Source organism: Muscardinus avellanarius, assembly GCF_963383645.1.
Source record: "Muscardinus avellanarius genome assembly, chromosome: 17".
Lineage (NCBI taxonomy): Eukaryota > Metazoa > Chordata > Mammalia > Rodentia > Gliridae > Muscardinus > Muscardinus avellanarius.
This window is the reverse complement of record NC_137803.1, coordinates 10784195-10803496: the sequence shown is the minus strand read 5'-3', so window position 1 is coordinate 10803496 and position 19302 is coordinate 10784195. Positions and strand designations below refer to the sequence as shown.

At 36.1% G+C, this 19302-nt stretch overlaps 1 protein-coding gene across 1 annotated transcript in view; it reads left to right on the top strand.

Annotated features, from left to right (window-relative positions):
- CDH7 (cadherin 7) overlaps nucleotides 1-18438 on the top strand; it is a gene marked incomplete at both ends in the record, with an annotated part of 121445 nt that extends 103007 nt beyond the window's left edge. The window contains one exon of the mRNA XM_080714293.1: nucleotides 17942-18438. Within this exon, the coding sequence (XP_080570419.1) occupies nucleotides 17942-18438 (497 nt within the window). The remainder of the gene's footprint in view (nucleotides 1-17941) is intronic.
- Between the last annotated feature and the right edge of the window lie 864 nt (nucleotides 18439-19302).

The following is a 19302-nucleotide window of genomic DNA, read 5'->3' as shown; positions in this document are numbered from 1 at the left end:
CTATTTTAGTCTCTCAAGTACTAGGATTACAGGTATGTGCTAGCACGCCCAGCTTGCAGAATCCTTTTAAAAATTGGGAGATAGGAGGAAAGGGGCAACAGGAAGAGGTCGAGGTGACCAGTCAGAGGGTATGGAATAGGGGAGGATGGAGCCTCTTTAAAACGCAGGAGGTACATAAACAAATGTATCAAAGTTAATCACCAAATAAGCATGGGATCCAGGTAGGGGGAGGGAATGGGATGGGGGCTGGATGAGGGCTAATTGGATGATGTGTGCTTGTATATCCTCTCAAGTCTTGTATTCCAATATGATATATGATTACAATGCACCAATAAAAAAAAAATTGGGAGATAGCTGTCCAGCAGTGCTGTGAACACTCATGTGATCAATCCTAGGTCTTGGGAGGCTGAGGCAACAGGCTTGCAGGCTTGAAGATAGCATGTAAAAACTTAACAAGACACTACTCCAGAATGAAAAAAGAATAAGAAAAGGCTGGGTGTGTTGAACAGAGGGATAATGCTTGTAAATTCAGTCCCCAGTAAGACATGCACACATACACATGCACAAGTTAGATACTCTAGATATAAATCTACTGTGGTCATGCACACTGAGTAATGAGATTATCCCAAAGCAACTTTCCCCTTAACAACATAATTTACTGCAATGAATACAACAGTTATTTAATACTACACTTGAGATTGTGCTGTGTGATTATTTGGGAGTTTAATAGAATTATTAAGTCCATGTCTGATATTTTGGGTAAAATCAGCATTTACTCTGGTAAGAAGCATTATGTAGTGTTTGAAAACTAGACTGGTGGTGTTAGATAAACCTAAATTCTATTTTTGCCTCCAATGCATGCTAGTTCTTTAGGAAGAGAATATTAATTCCTCTACAGCTAGCTTCCCAATCTAAAAGGGGAACATAATAGGAGAATTAAGTGAGATAATTCATATAAAGAACATAGTTCCTACCACACACTGAATATTCAATCTATTTTAAGTGTTATTGATGAAGCCCAAATCCTCACTCTATTAACCAAGCTAAGACATAGTTACTAATATATTGTAAACAGTCTCATAAAAATGGCAGGTATTATCTTCAAAAATTTCAGCTGAACAAATAAATCTGGTAGAAAATAATTAAACTATTTTTTCCAAAGAGCTTCACACAGGTGGCAGAAACTTTCAAAAATTAGTTAGAAATGGCAAACAATCCCCCAAAATTGTCACTAGAAATTAAGGGAAATTTGAAAAAAAAAAAGAAGCCATTGAAAACAGCTTCTTATTAATTTACAGGTTCTGAAACATAATAATAAAGATGTAAATTGCATATTTACTTTATTGTAGCAGAATAACCTCCATAAGAACAGTGAAAAAAACCAGCCCCGGTTATATTTATGGCAATTCTGTTATCCTGAAAGTACAAAGTCTGCAAAAGTACAAAAGTATAAAAGGATAGCTAAGTAAATGGTTTGTGGAACGATCTTTAACTTAATCAGTTTAGTACAAACTGCATACAATATACTGTACCTAAAAGGAATATATGAAAGCTCTATTTTCTCTAATTGCCATTAATAATGAATTGACTTTCTATTATTATTTTATTATTACTATTATTATTATATGTGTGTGTTACTGAAGATTGCACTTAGGGACATTTTACTTCTGAGTTTTTCTATTTATTTATTTTTTTGAAACAGGGTCTCATTAAGCTACTGAACTTCTCACTAAGTTGTTGAGGCTTGCCTGGAACCTACAGTCCTCCTGTCTCAGCCCCCCAACTACTGGGATCACAGGTGTGCATCATCATACCCAACTCTGTTTATTTGATTGCTGTCCATCTGATGAAGCTTGCTTACCTTTGGCAAATACATTCACCTATAACTTTGCTATTTATTCCTTGCAACTAAGTTTTCTTAACTATTTTAATTAGTTGAGAATCATCAAATGATTCCAGCAAATGAACAAAATAGAGTTTTATTCAACTTCCTTTTTGGATATACAATATATGAGTATATATATAAATATATGTGTGAATGTGTGAGTAAAAATAGGCTTGGGGCTCTTTTTCAGAATTTAGAAAAGTATGTCTACTATTTTTGCTAAATTTGAGCATATTACTAGTCTATTAACAATTGGAAAAGCCTCTTTCACTACAAAGAATCAAGGTTTTATGTTTTACATTTTATTCATTTTTAAATTTTTATTTATTATTTTATTATGCTTTTAGCATTGTATTGTAACCTTGTATATCAGTGAGATTCAAAGTGATACAAATGTACAAACATACATCATTTGCTGTTTTTACCTCCTTATTTTGCCTTGTTTCCCCTTCTCCCTCCCCATACATATTCATGAAATTAGTAGTGATAACTTCATACAGTAACATAACATTACTTGAATTATTTCCTTAGTCCTCCCTTTTCTCCCTCCCCCAATCTCCTTCCACTATTCTACTTCTCTCTCTCTCTCTTCTCTCTCTCTTTCTCCCTCTCTCTCTCTCTCTCTTCTCTCTCTTTCCCCCTCTCCTCTCTCCTCTCTGTCTCCTCTCTGTCTCCTCTCTCCTCTTTCCCCTCTCCCCTCTTCCCTCTCCTCTCTCTTTCCTCCCCTCTCCCTTCTCCCCTCTCCCCTCTCCCCTCTCGCCTCACCTCTCCTCTCCTCTTCCTCCTCCTCCTCCTCCTCCTCCTCCTCCTCCTCTTCCTCCTCCTCCTCTTCTTCTTCTTCTTCTTCTTCTTCTTCTTCTTCTTCTTCTTCTTCTTCTTCCTCCTCCTCCTCCTCCTCCTCCCCCTCCTCCTCCTCCTCCTTCCTCTCTCTCTCTTTCATTCTCTCTCTCATTCTCTCTCTCATTCTCTCTCTTCTCTCTCTTTCTCTCCTCTCTCTCTTCTCTCTTCTCTCTCCTCTCTCCTCTCTCCTCTCTCCCCTCTTCCCTCTCCCTTCTCCCTTCTCCCTTCTCCCCTCTCCCCTCTCCCCTCTCTCCTCTCCCCTCTCCCCTGTCACCTCGCCTTTCTTCTTCTTCTTCTTCTTCTTCTTCTTCTTCTTCTTCTTCTTCTTCTTCTTCTTCTTCCTCCTCCTCCTCCTCCTCCTCCTCCTCCTCCTCCTCCTACTCCTCCTCCTCCTCTGCCTTCTTCTTCTTCTTCTTCTTCTTCTTCTTCTTCTTCTTCTTCTTCTTCTTCTTCTTCTTCTTCTTCTTCTTCTTTTCTCTTGTATTTTATTCATTTAAATTTTTCCCAAAAGTCTACAAAAAACAACAAAACATAGCCTGATTATACTGAGATAGCATTTTGCAATAGTGACTTCCCATTCTGCAAGCTTCTCTTTCTTCCTTGACACCACACCAAGGTCAAGATCTTCAGATGCCAACCTGAAGTTGGAGTTGTTATCTCTTTGCATTTTATTTCATAACTTGGTGGGAATAGATCATTTTACTTTTTCAATGCTGTCTTCATTATTATGGACCAGCAATAATAAAAGTACCTGTTACATGATAGATACAAAAGCCAATGGAACCGAGTGTTTTCCAGAGTTCTAAGAGGAAGAAACAGTCTATACCCTCTTGGTTTCTAGTGCACACAGTGCCCGTCCTTTACAACACATTAAAAAAGTGATGTGGATCTTGTTTCTAGACATTACCCATCAGGATTTGTAACTCAAACTTTTTCAAACTTCTACACATAAAATGCTGAAAAAAAATGGCAATGCGGGGAGGTGAGCATGGTGAGGACAATCTGGAGAATCAGGTTAAATTATGGATGAACCTGTAGAAGTCTGGTTTAGTAACTTTTAAAAAATCATACTTTACTAAAATTCAAGTTTGAGTTTTGCTTATGTGATAAATCAAAGAGAATGGTACCTGCCAGAAGCTGATGTGCCAATGTTCTCTGAGTATTAACAGTACAGAGTCCCAGAAATTGATTCCACCCCAACACCCCAAACTTTTGTTCTTTTCCTGAGGAAAACAAGTACAGTTGGGGTTAGGATTGCAAGAGTTCAAATTTTAAAAAATAAATGAAAGGCTCTCTCTGTCCCTCTCTCCTCTCCCTTCCCTTCCCTTCCCTTCCCTTCCCTTCCCTTCCCTTCCCTTCCCTTCCCTTCCCTTCCCTTCATTTCCCTTCCCTTCCCTTTCTTTCTCTTTCTCTCTCTCTCTCTCTCTCTCTCTCTCTCTCTCTCTCTCTCTCTCTCTCTCTCTCTCCCTCTCTCTCTCTCTCTCTCTCTTCTCTCTCTCTCTCCCTCTCCCCCCTTCTCTCCCTCTCTTCTTTCTCCTCCCTATTTCTTCCTCTCTCTTTGGTACTGGAGATTGAAGATCTTTTCACTCAGTTGCTGAGGTCTGCCTGGAACTTACAGTCTCCCTATCTCAGTTTCCTTGGTACCTGGATTACAGGTGTGCACCACCATGACCCAGCTATTCGCTTTCATTTAGAGAATTTGGGTGCAAATAAAGTAGCAAAAAAGTTGAGAACTATGGAACAGAATAACCAGATTCAAATTTCATGATACAGTAATCCAACAAGCCTCTCAATTAGTTTTCACACAGGATATTTTTTATCAATATATGGAAAAATGCCTTAGTATTCTAATATTCTAAAACTTGAATAAAAACCACTCCCTATCAGAAATGTCAACACCAATTTAATTATGCATTTTTATCATAGGTAAATTCATGTTTGTTGACATATACAGGTAGTTTTCCAACAGGCTAAAAACACTTTAAAGAAAAAGATTCTATGAATGAATGACACATTCAATTATCACTGTGGTAGATTTTTAAGACATTAAGATGAGGAAGGAGAAACCATACATGAGCAAATAAGGCCACCTCTCTGAGGGGTATGGGAGAGAAGAAGAGGAAAATTTCCTAATGTACATGATATATATTCACAAACATATCAAAATCAATCAGAAAGCCAAACATGAGAAAGAGGGAGAGGGGAATGGGGTGGAAACTGGGAAAGGAATAAATGAGTGATATGTGCATGTATGCCTCTGCCATCTTGTACTCCATTAAAATGTATGACTACAATGCGCCAATAAAAACCTAAAATAATAAAAATATAAAACAAGCTAGAATGTGTAAAAAATTGAAAAAAGAAATTAAGAACAAGAATTTCTAATGCTTTGCTTTATAATTCACTTTAAAATCCAATATTATACCTTTAATTGGAGACTATTACAGATGGATTCTTTCTATTACTCTGCACAAGGAAACTCTTTCTGCACACTAAAGCTGCCACTGAATTTACTACATTAAGTTTGGCTTTCCCTATTTGATTTTGTATATTTTTTTTATTCTCTTTGCAATTGTTTTTATGGGGCCGAGGATCGAACCCAGAGCTTGGCGCATAATGGATGTTCTATGGCATTCCTTCCTGGTTTTCATTCTGTAGACACAATTGGGGTTAGTTAGACAGACCCAGCTTCATAAACTCAGGCTTAACAAGGTGTGTGGAAAAACTCACTCTTTTCTGCATAGAATCCAAGTTCTTTCATTGTATCCAGTTTGTGCAGCATGGATCTTTTCCTTTTTTCTTCCCTGACCTACCAAAAGCCACACTCTATTTGGCCAGCCATTACTGTGGTTTCTATGCTTTTGTTCAAAAGGTGTTTTTTTTTTTCCTGGTTTTGTAAGTGATAATGACTATCACTGATGAAAAAATAATACATATTAAATTGCTGAAAAAATAATGGAGGCACTATGTAAAAATTGATTCTCACCATAATCTATAATGATAGAAGACAATTCACATTGTAGTCCTGGAGATGATAATTGGCAGCAGGCTAATTTACAATAGCAGACGTGTTTCTATTTCACAGAATCATGAAAGGGAATGAATTATATTCTATGAGCCTCTGATATGAGCTGGGCATTAGCCTATGTACTTAAATGCATTACATAATTTACCTTTCATATAAATTTTATCAGGCAGAAATGATTATATGCGCTTGCTCTATGAGAAAGCTTTGGTGTAGGGAAAATGTGCATACAGTTATAGGGTGAATGAGGGTCAGAGTCAGGACCTCAAAACAGACAAGAATGCCATATAACTATTCTTTGTGAGACATTTTTCTGCCTGTATTTTCTAATATGAAACACCTGTGTGTTTCTGGAAATTGCCTAAAGGTCTCTGAGTATCACAAGCCCAGGCAGTGTCAGATTAGAGGCAGCAGTGACCTTGGTCTGTTTCAAACAGAAATTTTATCATTTCTTTGTTTAATTCTGAGTGCCTAACGCATACTATTCTCTAACTGTTCTAACCTTCAGAAAACACACTCAGAATTGAGTATGTTCAATTTGAGGTTACAGCCAAAATATAAACTATCTACCTTTGTGCACAAAATATTCATTGTATTTGGAATAGATTTTCTCTCTCATAATTCAGACTCAAATGAAATCATTTTAATTCTCACACTTAAAGAAAAACTGCACAATATTTGTTTTGGGGAAGGAAAGGATACGTTTCAGTTGCGATTAAACTGACTGCTCTCTTGAGATGTAGAATGAATTGACTCATTTATGCCTATGATTTACAAATCTCTGTTTTTTTTTTTTTTTGCAGTAGGCCTAACTATATACAGCTCGTATTCTATTGAATAGCCGAGATTATAAATTGCAATAGAAATACCAAATCTTGAATATTTCCCCTATACTCCTACCCCTTTTCCTGATTTGTTCCTCCTTATTTGTTTTACTAGTGGAATCCAACAGCTTTACCTCCGCTCTCTGCTCCATCTTCTTAATCAGTCCTTACTCTGACGTTGCTCGTTTCTTAACCCATCCATCACTTTCCTTGAGTGATGCACCTGCTTTTGTGGAGTGTTCATTTTTTCTCTTCCGAATCATGATGCCTGCTTCTTTTTCTACCATATCTAATCCATCAGTACTGAAGACAAACTGAGCTTGTGAAGGCAAATGTGATTATGACCAACCCCAGACTAAAATAATGTCTCCATGACTCCCTGTTGTCTACAAGCTGAAATCGGAGACACTGGAAGACCTGGGTACCCACTCCTGGTTCCACAGTACCTCTCTGCATCCCAGGTGCACTTTGGTCAAATAGCATGTCTTGCTTTGAGTTTTCTAATCAGACTCATTGCTTTGTCTTCCATGCTCTCTCCTGCTTTGCTCCTTCTTTCTTTCTTGGAAAGCACTCTCTGGAATCCACAAATGGCTCACTCCTTTTTTCTATTCAAGACACACTTTCTTGGTTTCCGAGTCCAGGCTGGGTGCTGTTCCTAAGGACCCTACAGCATCTGGATTATAGCAGTCTTAGATAATTTATCTCAGCCATGAAGGAATCCATCTGGCCATGATTTTTCTGCTTTATTAGTTTTGTTTCTTGTCGATCTCCTCCAGTAGATCCCTGCTTTTGAAAGCAAAGATTGATCATTATTTTATTATTACATGTTACATTTCATAAGTTACTGATCTGCCACCCACACAAGGCATTCCATATGTGCATGATGAATGAACTATAAATTATTTGAATGTGTTAAATGATGGAAAAGAACATTCAATTTAATTTGTGTCATTATTCATACAGGGTAACTTATTTTCCCTTCTTTTAAGATTCTACATTTTTAGGATATTTTTTTCTGAGGTTTAATGTATCTCTAACTTTTCTGGAAAGTGAATAGGGTATAGATTAAAAGTATTTAAGTTGCATTTTCATCTTAATAGTCATGTAACTCTGTGTGCTCAAGAGGAAAGAAATGAGAACCATATCAATAATATAGAAAAAATGGATATTTCAAAAGAGTTATCAAGAATCTTTTATTTGTTCACAGTTTTAAAAGTTAAGCTGATGTTTGATTTGTCTCAATAACTCACATTTATGTAACTTACAAATTTTATTTATTCTTCATGAATATAAGTGATAAGACTATGTAAAAATAGTTTGAGTTAGAATGTTGGCCTTTTTAACTAGTTGGACTTTTAAGTGTATCTCTGATTCCACAGTGCATATATTGTGACAACATGATGAACTGATGTCTGTGCATCCTTCAGAGCTTAGCTCAGATGCCACTTCTAATGACATACCTTTTGAAAACATATCCAGTTCTCCTGTGTTTTTCCTATCATTTCACTTTTTAAAACAAATTAGTCGATTTCTTTGCTTGAAAGACTTCCAAAGAATCTCATGCACTTTAAGGAAACCCAGATGCTCTTTTTGGTCCACAAGCAAGGCACTTTCTCCCAGCTGTTCACCACTCTAAAATACCCGAGTCTCTGATCATTCACTCTCTCAGTAGAAAGAGCTGCATGGCCTTTCTTTGCATTATTTTTAAACAGAGCACATTGCTCTGATAATTTCTTTCTGCATCTCATGAGATTGGATTATCCTTTTTGCCTCAGCTTTAGTGTTTTTTCCTTTAAATTCTCCACCACCGTGATTAAACTGAGTGAGACCCTGTGTCAAAATAAATAAAATAAAAAAAAGTAAAATAAAACCAAATACAGCAGAAAGTGTAGCTAAGAGAGAATATCCCTGGGTTCAATTCCCAGTAGCACACAAAGATAAAAAATAAAAATTATAAAATAAAATAAACTGGCTGGAAGATGCTACATCCTATTCTATTGCATGAGTTCAGGATGGCTAATGCACACTGAGTTTCCTGGCTAAACAAAGCTCTGAGTCAAATAGCACAGACATGTCATGTAAACAAAGGAATAATAAGCACCCACTGGCTTTGGCAAACGTAAAATTAATTGCTCACCTTAGCCTCTGAGAGAGAACATCAAAACCAAGATTGCCCTGGCTTGGGAATGTGGAAGAAACCAATTTTACCAAAAAGAAAAACTAATGTAATTGAGTAGACAGGAAGATAAATTGCGGGTTGGAAAATGTCGGGAAACTGTTTCCAGTTAATGGTCTGTTTTTGATGAGGGTGTGGAGTGCATGTGAGGACAGCAAAGAGGGCTTGAAATTGATCCTGAAAAGAGTCACAGTAGGATATTTCTACATCAGAGTTTCTGCCAACCTGAAGCCAATAAATTTCAAATTCAATTTAAGGTTAACAGAAAGATGAGTCAAACTTAATTAGTGCTCTATATAGAAAATGGGATGAATTTTTAGTAAGTTGTATGTAAATAAACAAAGTAAAATTAAGAATTAAAAAAATAGAAAGCTTTTGAGAGGCTAATTCTTCTTGCACATGGACGTGGATCATTATGCATGATGAATCATTGATCTTCTATACAGGTTGTGCAGATATTTCATTTGGATTAGACTAATTTTTCAAGAGCATCTTTTAGACACAATAATAATTGCAGTAATAATAACTGTGTCCCTGCTCAATATACGATATGGCAATAAAAATGTAGAAAATGCCATAGAATGAAAATGAGGGTTTTTTTTTCAGTATTTCTGACTGGTTTCTTTAGTTCAGCCTCCCCAAAAAATTTATTATGAGTCATTGATATGATGACAGGTGTAATTTTAAATTTTCAAGCAGTATTTTAGCAAAGGTAAAAAGAAACAACTGAGCTTGATAAATGCTGAAAATATATTTTAATGTAATATAATCAATTATTAACATTTAACATAACGCAATAAAATTATTAATATAATATTAATACAGTATTTTATTTTTAAAAAACAACCAGGAACTCAACAATGCCTGTCTATATCATACTTAGAGAACATCTAAATTACTAATAGCCACATTTCAAGTTCTCAATATGGTTAACAACTACTATGTTGAACAGTAAAAATTTTGATAACTCTTTTACACTAATGAGATGATAGTATAATTTTTCATAAAGACCATAGAGGAAAAAGTGGTTTTAAATAAAGGCTGACTCGTCCTTCAGCTTATAACTCAAAGGATATAGCTTCATGAGACTCTCTGAGCACCCTGGAGAGTAAGAATAATTTTCTAATACATATTTTTCTAGCATGTGTATTATTGTATTATTTAATACATTAACTGATTTTTTTTATGATCCAAAGTGATTTTTGATGTAGGAGGTATTGAATTTATGGCAGAAACTATTTGTTTATCTGTGGTAAAAGTGCCATGTACACAGTCAATTAATTTGGGAAGCAAATAATTTTGAGTGCCTAATCACTATTAAATTTTGTTCTTTGTATTTAGAACAAATCTCCAGGGAACAAAATCACTGCACTTATATGGCTAGCTATTTTAGTAATCAGTGCTCACCAAAATATTGTGAACTCTGAAATTTAGGCTTTAAAGCTATAAGCCAAAAACAATGGATTGAACTTGAGAAAATGTTATTAACAAATATGTAAATAAAGTTTTAAATTTTTATCTTTTACATTTTTTATTTTTTAATTTTTTAAGAAATTATTAGTGCATTGGAGTCATCAATCTTTATAGGGTTAATAGGATACAAAATGGTAGAGGCACACATGCACACTTCACTTGTTGAGCCTTTCCTCAATTTCACCCCTTTCCCTTTCCTTTCCTTCTTTTTATGTTTGGCTTACTGATTGACAGTGATACGTGTAAACATCCATCATGTTACATTAAGGAGTTTCCCTCTTTCACATACCCCCAGTTAGGCCACCTTATTTGCTCATCTATGGTTTTTCCATCTTTATCTAGAGTTCCTCCTATGACCCTTTTTCTCCCTAGCATCTATTAGGAAATATTAGAGAGAGCATCACATATTGTACTTTTTGTACTGACTAATCTCACGTAACATAATGTTCTCCATTTCCATCCATTTCCCCACAAATGATGTAATTTTGTTATTTTTTTATGGCCTAGTAAAATTCCATTATGTACATATCCCTTAGTTTTGTAGTCCATTCAACTGTTGATGGACATCTTGGCTGGTTCCATAGTTTGACAATTGTTAATTGTGTGGCTATGAACGTAGATACACATGCATTAGTTTGGTAGTTTGGTTTCTATTCTTTTGGATTGATACCCAGAAGTGGTATTGCTGGATCACATGATATGTCTGTTCCCATTCTTCTGAGGATCCTCCATACTGTTTTTTAAAGTGGTCGCATTAATTTGCAATCCCACCAACAATGTATTAAATTTCCCATTTCACATCCTCGCCATCATTTGTTGTTGCTTGTGTTTTGAATGATTGTCATTCTAATTGGAGTTAGCTGAAATCTCAGGGTAGTTTTTATTTGCACCCTTATGACCTCTAAAGATGTTGAACATTTTTTCACTCATTTATTGGCCATTTGAGTTTCTTCATTTGTGAAGTATTTATTTGATTCACTTGTCAGTTTTTAATGGGTTGTTTGTTTTCTTACGTATGAGTATTTTTAGTTCTCTGTATATTTTAGACACTAGCGCTGTATCAGAGGAATAGTTGGCAAAAAAATTTCTCCCATTCTCTTGACTCTCTGTTGAGGTACTTGATTGTTTTCTTTGCTGTAAAGAAGCTCTTCAGTTTAATACAATCCCATGTATTGATCGCCTTTTACTTTTTTATTCCTTTGCAGTCTTGTTGAGAAAGTTTCTACTTGTGTCAATGTGTTGAAGTGTTGGACCTATGCTGTCTTCAAAAAGCAGCAAGGTCTCTGTTCTAATTTTTAATTCTTGATTCATCTTGAATTGACTCTTATGCAGGGTGAGAAAGTGAGGTTTATTTATATTTTTCTGCATATGGTTAGCCAATTTTGTTAACAGCATTAGTTGAAGAGGCTATATTTATTCAGGTGTATATTTTTTTTCCCCTTTGTCAAAAACTAATTGGCTGTAAGTATGTGGATTTGTTTCTGAGTCTTTGATTCTGCTCCGTTGGTCTATGTGTCTGTTTTTATGCCAGTCAAATGCTGTTTTTATTACTATGACTTTGTAATATACTTATAAATTTTATTTAAAATATTTTGCACAATTATTATATATTTATATAACAATCTTCAAATATTTGAAATATATTTAAAACTGAATTGAATACAGAGATATTCTAAGCTATATCTCCAATCCTATTTTTTTTTTAAACAGGGTCTCACTTAATTCCTGAGGCTTCCCTCAAACTTGGAATCTTTTTGTCTTAGTCTTTCAAGTACTGGGAATAGAGATGTGTGTCACCATGCTCAGCTGAAATAGATCCTTTTAATATTAGCAATTTTATTTAGCATTTTTCTCATTTTGTGATGATCAAGCAAAATTCTGCCTAGTTCAAGTTGTCCAAAGTGGATAGTGAGAATTCTGACATTTGTCAGTATTGAAATCCAGAACAAGCGATTCATGATGGCTGAGATGTCAAACTCAAGAACTGCTGAGTACAACTCAAATGCCTGTAGGACACGTGCTGATGGCCTCAAAGTGGCTGCTATCTAGAAGGAAACAAGAAACTTGATGATAGAAAAAAAATTGAAAAGAAAGGCTTCTTAATTTTTATACCAATTATGGCCTGATTACCTTCAAGGAGGAGGTTGATTAGAACCATAGAATAATGTCTACCCATTGAATTGCAATTTTTTTTTCAGCACTGAGGATGGACTAAACATAGGACTAAATTGTTTTCAAGGCATCTAGTAAAAATCATGTTTCAATTTAGATGTCCAAATGTTTCTTTTCAGCAGGCCACGAGATAGTGAGAATTTATTTTCATTAACAAATGGTATGACCCACTCCTTTATAGTATTTTGTGTGTTTTGCATGACTTTATTTTTCTCCGATTCTTTTCCCTTCTGTTTTTCTTGGAGCAAATATTGCTGCTGTTGCTGCTGCTACCGCTATGTGTGTGTGTGTGTGTGTGTGTGTGTGTGTGTGTGTGTGTGTGTGTGTTTTACTGGAGATTAGACTCAGGGGTATTCTACCTTTGAGCTATACTACCAGACCTTTTTATTTTTTATTTTTAAATGGGTTCTCACTAAGTTCCAGAGTGCCTCACTAAATCTCTAAAGCTAGCTGTGTTCCTGCGATCTTCCTGCTTCAGCCTTATAAGTACTGGGATTATCAACTTGCGACCTTCCTGTTTCAGCCTCTTAAGTACTGGGATTACAAGCTTGCACCACCATGTCCAGCTATGATGCTGTTTTTGTTGGCATACTTCTCTGTCTTAGACATACCTGCTCCTGTGATGTAAAGTATTACTTCTTATACTCTGAGTATACACAGCCTTTGATGATCGAACTGCTGACCTTAATATGATAGGATTTTGCAAGTATCCAGTACTATATTCTACACACTAGGATATTTGGAAAATATTGAATCAGGTGTTATAAAACCAAATTCTGAAACCAGAAGTTTACATCAGCATTATGCTGCTATGGTGAATTAGCATTCTAATTTCCTCTCACATATACTGTCCTACCTTGCCATCCTGAGTTTGGTTAGAATTAATTGTTTGAAATAACAGATCTGATCATATCATAACAGGCAATCCTCTAAACACATTAGTTCTTAGGAAATGAGAGTCTGCCTCATGTCTGGGTGCCAAACCCTATTCCCAGCTGCCTCGGCCTTTCAGACACATTAGCTTCAAATCTCTGCTCCGTGTGTTACCTTGCCTAGAATGTCTTTCCATTTCACATCTCTGCCCTTATCTCCTCTCTCAGGCTTCACTAATCCTCTGTTAAGTCTTCCTCTTTTGGATATCTTTCTCTTTATATAGTTTCACAAGAGCATGGCTTTTATAGGATAACTATCACAGGTCTTAATTTTTAAATTATTTGATTAATGGTTGTATAGTCATTGAATTGCAATTGTTTTTGGGGGGACTAAGGATGGCACCCAAGGACATTCTACTCCGAGCCTTTATGTATTATTTTTTGGGGGACTAAGGATGGAACCCAAGGGCATTCTACTCCAAGCCCTTATGTATTATGTCTTATGTTTTATTCTTTATTTTGAAACAGGGTTTCACTAAGTGCCAAAGGGCCTCACTAAATAGTAGCTGAGGCTGTGTATCTATGTGTATCTATGTTCATAGCTGCACAATTCACCATTGCAAAACTATGGGACCATCCAAGATGTCCATCAACAGATGAATGGATTACAAAACTGTGAGATATGTACATAATTGAATTTTACTTAGCCATAAAGAAAAATACAATTACATCATTTATAGAAAAATGGATGGAACTGGAGGACATTATGTTAAGTGAGATTAGTCAGTCACAGAAAATAAAAAAAAAATTAGATGCTTTCCCTATTATACAAAAGCTAGGGCAAAATGGGCAACAGGAGGAACTCTAGATGAAGGGGATCCTATAGAGGAGCAAACAAGGCAACCTAAATGAGGGGATAGGAGGGGGAAGAGGGAAACTCTCTAAAGCATATGATGTACTCAAACAAACATATCAAAGTCAATCACTAAGCCAGGCATGGGAAGGAGGGAAGAGGAGAAATGGGGTGGGGATTATGCAAGGGCTAATTGGGTAATGGGTGCATGTGTGTCTTCACCATCTTTTATCCCATTAAGATGTATGACTACAATGCACCAGTAAAAGATTTTAAAAAATAGGGTGTCCTTAAGTTCCTGAGGATCTGGCTAAGTTAGTGAGGCTGGCCTGACAATTGTGATCCTCCTCTCTCTGTACGGGAATTACAGTAATTTTTATTTTGAGGGAGCTATATAAAAAGCATCAGAAAATTAAAATTTTTATGGCATATTTAATATACTATATCAGCATAATATAATACATGTATTATAACATGAGTATTATGTAAGATAACACAAATATAACTTTTTGTATCCATGTGTTCTAAACCTCACTTCACATCTTTCTTTGGAGTGAGCAGTTGCTACTTGCGATTTTGGTCTTGTCATTTCAGCCGTATTTCTCAATTACCTTTAATTCAATTATTAATACTTTTTATAGTGCTATACTAAGTGCACTGACCTTGAAAATGGACCAAGGCTGAGCATGGCTCATTCCTAGTTATTGTATTTAATGGCACTGACTACATACAGCTTGTTTTATGTCTAAGACAACCATCAGATGGACATGTTCCTTCCCTAGAGAACTGTATAAGCACATTCATACAACTTGCACCACTGACTTTGATTATTATCTAAAGTTGGTCTCTTTTTATCTTTAGTTAAAACAAAATGCAACAATCCCACACATTCTTCTCATGAAATTTTGAATGGAGATTTTGGCCAGGCCAGATGATATTGCACACTGGCTGCACACCTGAAAATGCCTGGAGTATTTCCAAAACTCTTTATCACTTTAATTTACATTGTGAACGTTGAAACTGGATGTGATTATCATATATATCGAGAAGCAGTTAAGCCTGCATGCTCCAGTCAATGTGAAAAAAAAAAGCCTGGATTTTGAGCTGGGTGCTTGCATAATTCCAGCATTCTGGAGGCTGAGACAGGAGGATCACGGTTCTCGAACAATCTCAGCTACTTAATGAGGCCCTTTGCAATTCAGTGAGACCTGTTTAAAAATAAAAGAATAAAAAATGGAGCTAGGGGTGTACCACAGAGGTAGAATGTCCCAGGGTTCCATCCCCAGTATGCAAAAAGGGGGGGGGGCTGGATTTTTGATCCACGTCTTCTTGACACCATAGCCGAAGCCCTTTTCTAGCACTCTGACAGGAATGTTGAAAAAACACATGGCTTTTAAGTGGTAGAAATGAAAATTCTTATTAGACGAAATCAGATTATACAGTCAATAGGAGGATAGCTGACTACCAGGCTACCACTGAGAACAGAAAGAGATGCAAACAATAGCTTTTGTATGACTTCTCTTTTTTCAAATGAAGTAAATTGGAGCCAAAAAAGTAAGTATATATGTGTATCATAGCAATATGAGAAACGGGTCAGAGAAATTCAGAAATGCATCTTTATTTCTAAATTGTGGTCTAAACACAAAGGGCACAATTTTTTAACAATAGGCCAGAGCTCAAATTGGAAAGGAAAGAGTCACAAAAATAAATGAGTAAAATAACTTTCAGGAGTATTACCAAAGATTTTCAATATAATTTTTATTAGTCACATTCTTGTTAATGATGAAAGAGCAGATAGCAGAAAATATACTTAAGAAAGTATATGCTTTTAATTAAGGTTCATAAGTTCATTTTTATTTTTTTAATTTTTTATTGGTGCATTATAGTCATACATCTTAACAAGATAAAAGATGGTGGAGTCATACATGCACACATCACTCGATTAGCCCTTACCCCATCTCCATCCCACTCCTTCACAGAGATATCTGTTGCGATACAGCTAGGAATAATTTAATTCCCAGTGATGTAAAGAAGTGCAGTGCCCTGAGTCTCCGTCCCACTGTTTTTCTCATCTTGATTGGATCTTCTGTGTGCAGCTTGTCTGAGCCTAACCCAATCTATCACTGACTATCTGCCTTCTGCAAACAACTTTGTGGAGGAGTAAAACTTTTGTTAGATTGTTCATACTGAAAGATTGTTCATACTGAGAATTATTTCAGAGAAATTCAGTACCTTTGTATTGTTCTACAATAAAATTTCCCTTCTTTATAAATGAAAAATTAATCTATTGAAGACATATGATAGAACATCTTTTCTTGCTTGCCAAGTAAATATTATAATAATTAGATCAGATTTTATTTATTTTTTAAATTTTTTATTGGTGTATTGTAGTCATACATCTTAATGGGATAAAAGATGGTGGAGACATACATGCACACATCATCCAATTTGCCCTTACCTGATCCCCACCCCATCCCCTCCCCGTCCCTCCTTGCCATGCTTGGCTTAGTGACTGACTTTGACATGTTTGTTTAAAGGCATCGTGTATTTAGAGAGTTTCCCTCTTCTCCCCTCCCATCCCCTCAGTTAGGTCGCCTTATTTGCTCCTTTATAGGATCTCCTTCTTCATCTAGTGTTCATTTTAATTAAGTCAAGGATTACTGTTTTGTTTCTGAAATAGACTGAGCTGAAAGATGAAGTAGAGGGTGAAGTAGGTTTCAGCCCTGTTTATTGTGTAAAGTTTTACTAAATTGCCTGGATATCTGTTTTTTATGTTTTGTTTTCTTTTGTTTTGTTTTGTTTTGTTTTTAGTATTGGGCAGATATAGTCATAATTATTCTAAAGTATTTTATTTTAGATAAATGCAATTCATAATTTTTTATACTTTTAAGTTAAAAATATTAAAGAGCTCCTTGTCTACCTAATTTTAGCTTAATTGAAAGAAAGGTGAAACTTACTGTGTTTTCAATTCAGGCAGCAACCAGTCATTTATAGCTGAAAAAGTCTGAGTTTTGATATTTGATTAAAAACACAGACCCTATTAAGTATTTTAATGCCAAAAATAATAACCAGGGTAGTTGTTTTTTTAATTTTCCAGTGCAAGCATTTGAATCATTATTTAATATTAAATTTTATATGTGAAGAAAAATGCCTTAATGTTTAAGAAGTGATTGATTTCTTAAGTCTGTATTTGGTGCTGAAAATCTCACAACCTGTATTCTGTTTCCAGGTATATTGTACAAAGACCAAGTGCAGTATTTCACACATGAAAGTGGGATTTGATTTATTATAGAAAAGCTTTTAATCTTTGTATATGGCCCGACATGCTGGATTTTATGTAACAGCTGAATTTCAGAGACAAGGACCAGGCATTTCTTCAAAGAATCTGACCGAGTACTCTAATCTTTTTCCTCCTGAAATTACAGTTGTTAAATTAGACACAAAACATTTATGAACGTCACTTTGCTTTCCCAGCAATTAAGTAGTTCAAAAAAAAAAAAAAAAAAAACTCTTCGAGTTGCATGACTTTGAAATTATTATATTTATCCTGAACTCACCCTTCAATTTTTTCTGTCAAACACTTTGGAGCTTAGAGCAAGACATCAATCCCGAATAGGTGTGGAAAAGGGTTTCTTGATGTATGAAAGAGCTCTATTTTGAAACCATTTTAGCACATCGGCTGCTGTGAATTCCCATGTGAGTAGGAAGTCAATTCGTTTCCCTGCAAAGGAAAATGAATCCGAGTCAAAGCCATAGGCCTGATTTTACCCTCAGGATGGGCAGGTTACTCAAATATTCTCTTTGCTGTCTCATTATTTCAGTGTTGATCCTCCTGATTGTCACAATGAGAAGGCGAAAAAAAGAGCCCCTCATCTTCGATGAAGAGAGAGATATTAGAGAAAACATTGTGCGATACGACGACGAGGGTGGAGGAGAGGAAGACACGGAAGCGTTTGACATGGCCACGCTGAGAAACCTGAATGTCATTCCAAGAGACACCAAGACCCGGAGGGATGTGACTCCGGAAATCCAGTTCTTGAGTCGACCGACCTTTAAAAGCATCCCGGATAATGTCATTTTTAGGGAGTTTATTTGGGAGAGACTAAAAGAAGCAGATGTTGACCCGGGCGCTCCTCCCTATGATTCTTTGCAGACATATGCATTTGAAGGCAATGGCTCAGTGGCTGAGTCCCTCAGCTCCTTGGATTCTATCAGCTCAAACTCTGACCAGAATTATGACTATCTAAGCGACTGGGGACCTCGTTTTAAACGTCTCGCAGACATGTATGGAACTGGCCAAGAGAGTTTGTACTCATAGCCTTGGAACTCTCCCTTGAAATGTACTGAAGAAAAAATAACAGCAAAAAAAACCATGAAAGACATGGCAAGAACTCTACTTGCTAGAGAAAACGTATTGTAAATATCTCCCCATTTTTAACACTTTAGGTTTCTGCCTTGGTGAAGCATACCTTCATTAGACTTACCCAAGAGACTGCACTGACCACAGACTCTTGAGCATTTGAAGGATTTTTCTTTTGATACAAAGAAATGCTCAGTGGTTTGTGAATAGATAGCAACTCACATACCTGCAAAGGCACCAAACTTCTCCGAGTCAGGAGTGACCTGCTTAGTCAGGGAGCCAGCAGCGCCCTGTGCAGACCTTCAAGGTATTACAGCTGAGTTGAGTAGAGCATGACCTGCCATTGACCAATCCCAGATCTTCTTGCACATCAAAACTTGGGACAAATTCAATTTACGAAGATGCCTTTGCTTGCTATATGGTAGAATTCAGCTGAATTTTATCGGTGTGGGCTGGCAAAAATATTTTATTCAGCAATATGTAAATTCTCAAAATATCTTCCCAAAATGAAAACTCTCCTATAACAACCAGTATCTGGTGTAAGGCAACATAGACCATGGTTAAGCCAACAGATTATGAAGTGTTCCAAATCAGATAAAGGTCAATCATTCTCTAAGTTTGCTGTAGTTTCAGGATGCTTATGTAGGTATGATTAAAAAAAAAAAAAGTTGCTGTCTATTCCTTGATTTTTTATTATCTCTTCTGATTTGTACAGGAGAATATATTTTCTTTCTTTATTTGACACATGGTGTTATATTTACTTTGGAGCACCAATCTCCACTCAATTCAGGTCCATCATATTATTAAAATCGTCAGAAGATG